This window comes from Momordica charantia, unplaced genomic scaffold, assembly GCF_013281855.1.
Source record: "Momordica charantia cultivar OHB3-1 unplaced genomic scaffold, Mcharantia_2.0 BLBB01000083.1, whole genome shotgun sequence".
NCBI lineage: Eukaryota > Viridiplantae > Streptophyta > Magnoliopsida > Cucurbitales > Cucurbitaceae > Momordica > Momordica charantia.
Genome location: NW_028275239.1, coordinates 7,440 through 18,611, shown reverse-complemented (window position 1 = coordinate 18,611; position 11,172 = coordinate 7,440). Strand labels below are relative to the sequence as shown.

At 45.5% G+C, this 11,172-nt stretch overlaps 1 protein-coding gene and 1 long non-coding RNA gene across 2 annotated transcripts; one reads left to right on the top strand and one right to left on the bottom strand.

Annotated features, from left to right (window-relative positions):
* The first annotated feature begins 521 nt into the window (after positions 1–521).
* On the top strand, positions 522–1,436 carry LOC148207778 (uncharacterized). Its single transcript, XM_088118289.1, has one exon. The coding sequence runs from the start codon at positions 522–524 to the stop codon at positions 1,434–1,436; it is 915 nt and encodes a 304-aa protein (XP_087974415.1).
* A 7,262-nt stretch (positions 1,437–8,698) lies between these two features.
* On the bottom strand, positions 8,699–10,879 carry LOC148207777 (uncharacterized). The gene is made up of 3 exons (XR_015787657.1): positions 10,346–10,879; positions 10,220–10,257; positions 8,699–9,054 (listed from the first exon to the last, which is right to left on the bottom strand). It is a non-coding gene; the product is annotated as an uncharacterized LOC148207777 (long non-coding RNA).
* Between the last annotated feature and the right edge of the window lie 293 nt (positions 10,880–11,172).

The following is an 11,172-nucleotide window of genomic DNA, read 5'->3' as shown; positions in this document are numbered from 1 at the left end:
CAAATCCGGAAAAGATAAGGGCTGTCCTCAAGATGGAGGCGCCAAGGAATGTTAAACAGCTGCAGAGGTTGAACGGCCGACTTGCAGCCCTGAATCGCTTTGTGTCTCGCTCCACGGACAAGTGCCACCCTTTCTTCCAAATACTAAGGAAAAAGGGTCGGTTCGAATGGACCGACGATTGCGAAGTTGCACTAAGGCAGTTGAAGCAATACCTCAGCTCGGCTCCCTTGTTGTCAAAGCCGCTGCCTGGCGATGTACTCTACCTGTACCTAGCAGTGTCGGAGAATGCAATGAGCTCAGTACTTATCAGGGAGGCGGAAGAGCGGTAGAGCCCTGTTTACTACACGAGCAAATCATTGACTGAGGCTGAGGCTCGTTACCCCTGTGTTGAGAAGCTGGCCCTAGCCTTGGTAACCTCGGCGCGACGCCTACGACCATACTTCCAGGCACACAAAATAATCGTCCCGACAAACTTCCCCTTGAGGCAGATTTTCTACAAGCCCGAAACGTCGGGTCGCCTGATGAAGTGGGCACTAGAGCTCAGTGAGCACGACATCGCCTTCGAGCCGAGAACGACGTTGAAAGGTCAGGCAGCCGCAGACTTTGTTGCCGAGCTGACCCCACCCAGGCCAGGAGAAGATGTCCGCGACCAGTGGACACTCTATGTGGATGGTTCGTCTAATGAGAAAGGTTGTGGGGCAGGTATGCTGCTCCTCGGCCCCGGCGGTCTTCGGTTTGAGTACGCACTCCAGTTTGGTTTCCGAGCTTCCAACAACGAAGTCGAGTATGAGGCGCTGATAAATGGACTAAAGGTCGCCAGAGGGATGGGCGTGAGGCGACTTTTGATTCTCAGCGACTCTCAGCTGATTGTCGATCAGGTTACCGAGGAATACCAAGTAAAGGAAGCTCGTATGGAGAGGTATCTGGCCAAAACCCGAGGGCTCCTCGCCCAGTTTGAGGACTATGTGATTCGACAGGTGCCGAGGTCCGAAAACTCCAACGCCGACGCACTGGCTCGCCTCGCCTCAGCATACGAGACTGATCTACCAAGAACGGTTCCAGTTGAAATACTTGCTGAGTCGTCCATCGACCAGCCTGAGGTAATGGAGATCGAGTCAGCTCAGCCTACATGGATGGACCCAATTAAGGACTTCCTGGTCAATGGCTCTGTCCCCGCCGATCCGAGCCAGGCCAGGAAGGTCCGACGTCAAGCTGCTCACTACTTGATGCAAGAAGGCAAGCTCTTCAAGAGGGATATTCCCTACCATTACTGCGATGCCTCGACCCGGAAGAGGCGAGGTATGTCATGCGCGAGATTCATGAAGGGGTTTGCGGAAACCATGGAGGAGCTCGGTCCATGGCCGCGAAGGTCGTCCGCCAGGGCTACTACTGGCCGACGATTGAGCGCGACACAAGGAGTTCGCCAAAACATGTGACAAATGTCAACGCTTCGCGAGCATTTTGAGACAACCCCGGAGATGCTGACGCCGATCTCAAGCCCTTGGCCTTTCGCTCAGTGGGGGATAGATCTGATCGGCCCACTACCGATGGGGAAGGGGCAGTTGAAGTTCGCCATAGTAGCTGTAGATTACTTCACCAAATGGGTAGAAGCGGAACCTCTGGCGTCTATTACCGAGGCAAAGGTCGTCAGCTTTGTATGGAAGAGCGTAATATGTCGGTTCGATATACCGAACGCTATCATTACTGACAATGGAAAGCAGTTTGACGGTGCCCAGTTTAATCAATTCTGTCAACAGCTCGGCATACGTCACCTCAGCTCGTCGCCTGCCCATCCGCAGTCTCATGGGCAAGTTGAAGCCATTAACAAGATCATCAAACGTGGTCTGAAGACAAGGCTGGAGTCTCTGAAAGGTCGGTGGGCAGAAGAGTTACCAGAGGTATTGTGGTCTTACCGAACTACACCCCGCCAATCTACTGGTGAGACGCCATACGGTCTAGCCTTCGGGTCGGAGGCTGTTGTCCCTGCGGAAGTCAGCATGCCAACGCCCAGAGTTGAGAATTTCGACGAGCAAGCCAACGATGAAGCCCTACTCGTGAATCTTGACCTCCTCGAGGAGAAAAGATCTCACTCCCAGCTTCGGCTAGCAGAATATCAAAACCGTATGGCTCGATACTACAACGCCAGAGTAAAGGTCAGAACGTTCAAGCCTGGCGACCTCGTCCTCAAGAAGGTAATGCCACATGTCGGAGCACTCGAGCCGAACTGGGAAGGCCCTACAGAGTCTTAAAAATACTCCGACTTGGAGCGTATTTGCTGTCCGACCTAAACGGGAGACAACTCCCTCACCCATGGAATGTTGAGCATTTGCGAGTTTATTATCAGTGAAATGTGTGTAATCCGACGTGTAAAATTTCATTCATTAATGAAAGCTGATCTCCAATGACTTGTGCAAATTTGACTTTATTCGTTAGCGTCGCCTACTACTACCGAGCTACGTCAAATGGGGCCAAGGAAGACTACGTGGTATGACCTATGCTAAACGACCTACAATAATACAAACGCGCGATGCAATGGTCAACTCGTAGGGACCTGGTTATCCCAAATGCACACTGCCGAGCTGAAGTGTTTGGCTCGTAAGCCGTTGTGTAAGTAAGAAATTACTAAGACTTGAGAAACTCAGACAACGAGGCCAAAACTAAAATTGAAGTTTGAGTTTAATTAAATTTCTCTAAGTATAGGGACCTCGGAGAGGTTTTCATTGAATTTAAAGTTTGATGAAGAGCCGAGGTATTATTAAGGTTTAATTAAATTTCAACAAGTATAAGGACCTCGGAAAGAATAACTCGGATCTAAGCAAAACAACGTCATTTCATTTAAACTAAAGTTTAATGGAGAGTCGAGGTATATATGCCTCGGCTCAGTACAAATTTGATTCAAAAAAGAGAGAGGAAAAGCGAGAAGCAACAGAAGGTCGAGACGATCTACTCCTGGGGAGGGTCGACGGGCTTGCTGGACCCCGCCTCGGCACCAGCAACCTCAGCCTCTTTATCGGCCTCAGCAGGTCACTCCACCCAGATGGACTCGTATTCTTGCTCGATGGTTGCGATGGCGTCCTTCGAGCAGGCAGTGTCGAGCCTGTAGATGGCGTAGTAGAAGCCCTTGTTTGCCATATCGCGAACTAGGCCGTCGAACTCGGGGAATTCTTTGATTCTCTTCTCCAAGTAGGCCCAGCTAGCCAAGTTCTGTCGAGCCTCATTCCAGCCCTTCTCTGCGGTCTCGGCTCGGCCCTGGGCATTCTTCAGGTCGGTACGTGCTTGGGCTATCAAGGCTTTCGACCTATCGGTCTCGACCTCTTTCTCAGCTCGCGCCTTTTCAACCTCGGCCTGGAGCTCAGAGATTCTTCGCTCATAGGAGGCGTTCGTCTCCTCCTCCTTCAAGTCCCGACCGCCGAGCTCCAAGCTCATCATCGAGGCCGAGAGGCAAGCGTGATAATGCAGCTGCAAAAGTTCAAGGTTAGATTGGGAAAGAGAAAGAAAAAGGAGCGAAGAGTAGGCACGAGCTTACCTCCGCAGCAAGAGCTATGGTCTTTCTCACCGCCTCCGCAGCGTCCTCGGGCGCCTGAATAGCTCGCTCTGCCAAGTGAGAGCTCGAGGACCTCACTTTCGTTGCGGCCTCGTGAATACTGAAGCGGGAGAAAGCGAGCCTGAAAGGGAGTGGGAGCTCGGCGCCATGACCCCGACCATGTAGCGACCCCTCCTCTGAGTCGACCACGATGGGGGGAGGCGGAGATCGGGAGTTGACCTCCTCGGAGGGAAGCGTATCCCTCGCTCGCTTCTTCCTCACCAGAGGGGTGGACTATCCTTCACCCCCAGCGACAGTCTGTAGGGGCTGAGCTTGGAGAGCCTGAAGCTTCGCCAAGTTGGCCAGCCCTGAGCCGGGACATTGGCGCTGCTTGTGCGATGACGAACTTGGGGGGCGCCAGCGGAGCAACCGAGGCCGAGCCCGCTGCCGCTTTGTACTGCTGAGTGCGAGGAATTTGGAAGTCATTCCTGCAAAGAAGACGAGGTTAATTTGGAGACTTCCGTTGAATGAGTTGAGGTGCCGAGAAGAAGTTACCTTCAGGAGCTTTGCGTTTCTGCGAGCTGCGTTGCCGAGGTTTGGGCAGCTTCTTGAGCTCGTCTGGTTGATCGTGACGACTAAGGCCGCTGGAGAAGAGGTGGGAGTTTGAGACGAGTGCTTCACCCCACAGCGCGTACTTTAGTCTCCGACCTTGGGCTCGTTTGATGATCTCCCAAGACTTGTTGTTGATCCTCGGAATGGGGGATGGAAGAGCTGCAAAACAAGCCGACGTTAGCAACGAGGTCGCTCAAGTTAAGAAGACAAAAAAACACACCCCCTAGCTCGCGCCTAAGACACTCACCTACGTCCCCGAACTCTACTGGGACTTGGCAGGTCGGCTCACCCCCACCGTCCCTCAGAAGCCACTCGCCAGAGACGAGGAACCAACACTCCTTCCAATTTTTGTTAGAGGAGGGGTTCCTGATCAGCTAACCTACGTTCCGCCGAGCTGAGAGGTAGTACCGACCCTCTCCCTCGTTGGAGGCTTTGACCGTGTGGGTCGCTAAGAGCTGGTCCACCGTGAGCCTGTCCTCATCCTCGTCTCGGAGGACCAACCACAGGACGTAGGCTCTGAGCACGGTAGACCATCCATTAGGGGAGAGTTGAGCTGGGGCGAGGTTGACTGCACTAAGGAACCTTTGTATAAAAGGGTGGAGTGGGAGTCTAACCCCCCTATGGAACATCTGGGGGTAGAAACTGACGAAGCCCGGGGGAGGGTCGTCGAGGTGTTCCCCGATGTTAGGCACCCTAAGTTCTATGGAGTTGGGGATCGAGTAAGTTTTGCAGAGCTCGGCCAACCTACCTACCGAGCAAGATGAAGGAGGAAGTTCAACTACAGGGCCGAGGTCAGGGTTTCCCGAGGTTGAAGCTATGTTGGGGTTTGCCGAGCTATCCTCGGCGTAAGGGTTCCTTGAGGTAGGAGCTAAAGTCGGATCTCCTAAAACGTCTTCTGAACTAGAGGAACTAGAAGACCCAGACGACGAATCCCTAGACGAGCTACTCATCGCCAGACCCGATGGAGGATTTAAAAGAACGATCTAAAGAAAGAGGGAGAGAGTACCTGACTTGGAAACGACTGAGGTACACGAAAACTCAAAAGTGAAAAGTGAAAGACTTTCGCCTTTTATAGGATAGCCCGGAGGCACGAGAGCCGTTCGATCAAGAAGGGATCAACGGACAAGATCCGCCCACGCCAGGCTGTCCCCACGACGACGTTTGGGTTCCCAAAGCAGAAGCTAGGGCTGACGACATCCATGACGTCACACATGCACGCGTGGATTCGACCCGCCTCCAGTTAGCTCGGAGGACTTCGCCGAGCCGACCTCCGCCCCGCCGAAGTGGGGGCCAATGTTGGAGACGAATCCTGGCCTGCCACGTGTCATGATGGAAAAGGTGAGCTGGTTAAACACGCGGGTGAAATGGAGAAGTCGACTCCAAAATACTCAGGTCAGCAGTCAAAGTAGGACCTATAATGCCGAGCTGAGCTAATACAAAGTCCGTAACAGTGTCCCTTCCGTACCCGACAACACGCCGCGATTTTAGGGTGTGTCAGAACCCCTGTCGGGCCCAGTTTCTATAAATAGAAACCTTTGCCTTAAATGCAAGGTACACAATCCTAAGTAGACTCGGCAGGTTAGCTCGGACTAGAACTAACTTGCTCGTCGGAGTGCTAACCCTGTTTTGCAGGTCTCAAGAAGGGTTCAGGGAAGGTGTGGGATCGTTGGCCATAGTTCGTCCTGAACATTCTGATCTAAATCGTATCCGAGCTTGAGCTATTTCGGGTTCAAACAGAGTTCAAAGTGGCAACAGACAATTTTATTATAAAATTAACAAGGTAGTAAATGACTCGTGGATTGATCACGACAATATGAAACCTAACAAATACATATCTTTGGTTTTCATCATTGACATGAGGCTCAAACACAAAGCACTACTAGAAGACGACTCATCAATAGATCAGCTGACTTATTAAGCTCAAAACTCGACAATAGGGGCATATTTACCTAAGCCAATATGGAGATAGCTCTAAAAATATAGATGTTGACCTTAGCCATTGATGACCTATGGCCCAATAGCTCATAAGCGCTTAACTGCTCTCGGAGCAATAAAATGGACTTGTCCCCTCCATTCATCTATGAAAAAGATTCTCTATTTTCACCCAGATATGTAATTATATCTAAAAGTTACCTACTCTGTTCGAACTCAGGCTTACTTGAGCTTGAAGTATTTGTTCCTTTGTTGCACGTCTTCTTTTGCATAGTTCGCTCCTCCATAGCTCATCTAATGAAGATGTAGCCGACCTTTGATCCTTTGCACAATTCGACATCAACAAGAATGTAATTAACGTTTTAACCAACTAAATTGTGATAAATTTAGTTTATATGATATTTTATTTAATTTAAATCTGAAATTAATTATTTCATATTTATAATATGAATTATGGAATATATTAACGCATTTAAATCGATATATACTCACCATGAATTATTTCGCTATAAACTATAAGCTATGCGTAAAGAAATATATGATATTATAAAAAAAATTATGATTTATTATATAAAAACTAATGAATAGATGTATATTCATGAACTAAAATTAATTATTAAATTTCAACGGTTTTAATTAACGCATCACAACATTTAAAAAAAAATGTATTCAAATTCTCGTTCTTATCGTAATAATACCATATTATAAAATCAAAAAAATATACTCAATATAGCTACATCAAAATTAAATTGACCATAAATACGATATGTTAAATAAAATTTTGAACAAACTAAACAAAATAAATTCACGAGAGGATATAAAAATACAATCTTAATTAATTTTAAAAAAATAATTCTACTTAAATAGTTCACCCATAATTATTTCAAATTTAGATTATTGTATAATTATGAAACATCGCACCTGGTAATACACTAATTTATCCTATATATAAAATGGAAACGTGACAGAAACTTTCTATTTCCATTTTGACATTTTAATTTTTTGTGGCAATTGTGTCGGTCATTCCTCCTCTCCCTCACTCCAAATCCTCATCCTCTCTATCCACTATTTCGTCAAAAATTATCGTCGTCTATATTTTTCTTTAACTAACTCTGTCACTATCTCAAGTTCTAGTTGTTTTCGTTTCATCGATTATGAGTCATTACTTATGGAATTTGAAGTGTTTTATCTTCTTCTCTCTCCCTTAATCTAATTATTAATTATGGAACTTTAAAGGTTTTCTCTACCTGTCCTTTTCCTTTCTATAGAATTCTCAAGACTTGTATGTATTTGATCAATCGGTGATTGTAGAGTTCATCCCATAGAAATTCTTTCATCCTTTAATTCAACAAGAGTCATAGCAATTGCCGCCACCAAAGATGAAACCAAGTTGGTGGAAAGAAGGAAAGAGCCCACCATCAAGGAGGCAACCAAACTGCAAGAAGAAAAGGTGAGTATCTCCAACCAAGGTTAGAAGGCCGAGAGCATAAAGGTAAGTTCAAAAGAGGATGAAGGTAAATTGTCTTGTGATGATATGCATGTTGACCACATTTTATTTGATTGCAAGTTATTTTGTGATAGCATCCCCATTATTAAGATAAAGAGTAGTAAATTAGAAAATGACATTCTTTGTGACTTGCATACTACTCCAAGTCTGTTGGATAGTGAAGTTTCTCAAGATGATAAAATATCTACTCTTGAACCAACACATGGAGAATCAATTTTTTATCAAAGTGAGAAGAATGGGAGTAGATAGCAAAAAGAGGGACCAGGAGAAGTTCAAGCTATCGTGCCATACAAGCCAAGTCTAAAGCAATTGTTGGATAAGGATCCTTACTTTCAAGCTATTAAGTTTTGTCCTAGTGCTTGTATTGTTTTGAGAATTTTGTAGGAGCTGTCAGCTCTTAAACTCAATCATAATCAAGCACAAGGAGAGTTGAAACCCATGGAGGGCCAATACAAGATGGAGACAAAAGAGCTTGTTCCCCCATCTTCTCCTAATCTTGAGATCACCTTAAGATGTGCGTATGGGATAAATTTTAATTTTGAGGGTACTAACTTATTTCCCTTTTGTGTAGGTGATCATGAAAATGTATTATTGTTGCCTACAGTCATGGAAAAGTTATTGTCCAAAAAGTCATCTAAACAAAGCCATGACCGAGAACATCAATTGTCGTGTTGGAGAATTCATATGCCAAGCATCGAGAAAAGGACAAAGGGATCCAAGCATAATGTCAACAAAACGATTGATTGAGTTTGTAAGCACTTTTTGATAGAACGAATATGTTTTAAAAGGATGTTCAAATGAAGGACAACGAGAGCATCATTATTGAAGGACTTCAAAAGAGCTCTACAAGGTAAGTATAATTTAAATCTTAATTTTGAAGTTATTAACTTGCTTCCTTTATGTGTAGGTGTAAGGAGCGTTTATTCTTTTTTAGTAAAAAGAAGAAAAATAAGGAAATTTTATTTAAAAAAAAGAGAGGAAGAGAAAATTGGAATTTTTGAAGTTAAAGTTTGAAGGGCATAATTGTAACGCCCCTGAATTTCTACAGTACACTCGGTGTAATTTTACCCAACTACATGCACCGACCCTCCCCTTTACACACAATGGAAGCCAACATGGTAAAAAAAAAATCCAAAAGTTCTCCAATAATCAAAGAAGTCAACTCGCCCTCTGTCGGCTAACCAAAACATAAAATCCTGTTAATTCCATAACCAACACTCGTAAATTTCTAAATATCAAAAGAAAAGCATCGACTCAAAAACAATAAAAATGTCCAGGCACATCGGACCACGCCACCAAGGCCACACCTAAACATCGCTTTACTAGAATGTCCGAAACGAAAAGAAAACTTCCACTATCCCAACAATATAAGGTGAAATAATAAATAACAAAAAAAAAAGAAACAACAACGCAACCTAATGGTCCTTCCTCAGTCGGGCCCTCTCCACGTCACCACCATGGTCATAACACGGATCTTTACCTGAAAACAATAATTGCAGGGGGGGGGTGAGTATATAAAATACTCTGTAAGTAACCCTCACTAACTACACAGCACCAGCATACTATCACATGATATACAAAAACGACATAATGACTGGAATTTCAAGAAATCAACAAATGATAAAGGTTGGCAACATGCAACGAGCGTTAAACTATCACAACCCACATCTCTTAGCCCGTAGGTGTCTAGCTATCCTCAAACACCCTCTAAACTTTGTCACCACATTTCGCTTAGTATCGAACCCTTGACCTTTGTACCCAAGGTCCCGATACTCATTTACATAACTTGGTATTCGACCCTTGACCTTTGTACCCAAGGCTTCGACGCTCACCTTCACGTATAGATTTCCGACCTTTGTACCCAGAGCCTCGAAACCCATTTTAACCAAGTTGGCGTGTCGACTCCCGACCTTTGTACCCGGAACCCGACACCCAACTAGTAGTGCTCATCTAATGATTTCTTTCTTCATGCCGACCCCCGACCTTTGTACCCGGGGCCCTGACACTCGTCCGTACTGAGATTGGCGTATCGACCCCCAACCTTTGTACCTGGAGCCTCGACACCCAGTAGTACCATATCAGTTTCCGACCTTTGCACCCGGCCCTGTCACTCTTGGTGTTTTCTTTCATAACATCCCACCCCACCCCTCGTCTTCAACCAAGATTTTCACTACTAGCCTCCAAATTTCACTTTTTACAATGTCCTAGCACAACACATTGTCCTGCATGATTTTTAACGCATAAAGTTCTTATACACAACATTTAACAACCAGCAACATGCTCACATAATAGGGAAAACGCACACGTAATGGCTCTTGTAAGATGAATAGCAACACTCGCAGACATCTTCAACAGGCTTTACACAAGTGATAAAGATAGATACAACTCGCATAGCTTTTAAACAGAATCTTTCGACTGGTAACTATAATACACATCTGACAAAAGAAAAATAAACAATTTCATCCAACCTACTCCACCAACGTAACGCTGGCACGAATGGCCAATTTCAGAGTATTCATTCAATGATTCCTAACTAACACATCAAGTAATCATAACGATATAAAATATGCATTTTGATAACCAATAACCAAGAGACATTTTCAACCGTTCATAAACGCACACACCCCGCCCCTATTACTACTTACACACTACCACGCTCTTAGTCCTTGCGTAGTTTCAACACCTATATCATAAAACAAGAAGGATAACAAGTTATTTCCGATTTTTAGCCATGGGAAAACATTCCAAGGGGGGTTTCGAAAGTCCGTTACCACGAGATCGACTTCGTTTAGGTGTAAATGACTTAGATCTGTTTCGGATAGGCGTGGGTAGCGTAAATTGGGCCTTGAACGGAAGTGGGTAGTCGTCGAATCGCCGAGAACCCAAACTGTTTGCATTTGTACAGCAGGGAAAATCACCCCAAAAACCACCTCCGAGGCTGCTGGCCGCTACCCAAGGAGCATAGGCCACCAATACTATGTGCTAAGAGTCGTGGGTCACTGCTAATCAACCCGTACCTCGCTAACAGCCGCCAAAAACGCCCCAAAGTCTCCAGCCGCCGTGAACGCCGAACAAACCCGCCGCTGGTACACCCGTGTCGCCAATCTGCTGCTCGCCGGAGTGGCCGTCGGGGAACGGAGGCACGGTGCTGTTGCTTGTCGGTGTGGGTCGTCAGACAACAAGGTCGAGGCGCCGATGGAACTTGTCACCAATCGAGAGAAGAAGAAAACGTGGGGGAGGGAGGGGTTTTGCATGAAGGATGAGGGAAAAGAAAAAAAATTGTGTTTTGGCCTTTCCCCCTCTTGTTTTGTTTCCCTTTTGTTTGGACTTGAAAGAAAAAGGCCCAAATTCTAATTCTAACATATGGCCCAAAGGTTTGAAGAACTAGAATCTCTCATATGTTTTAATTATAAATCGTCATGATTCCTCAATGATCCAAAATAAAATATCGTAAGAATAAAACAAAATAAAATAAGTTAATGCCGATATAAATTTAATTAATTTGGGGTAGAACCTCGAGATTCAAGATTAAATCTAACTTGAATAACGCGGGGCGTTACAATAATGGTATTTTCAGCTTTAATTAAAAGGAAAAAAA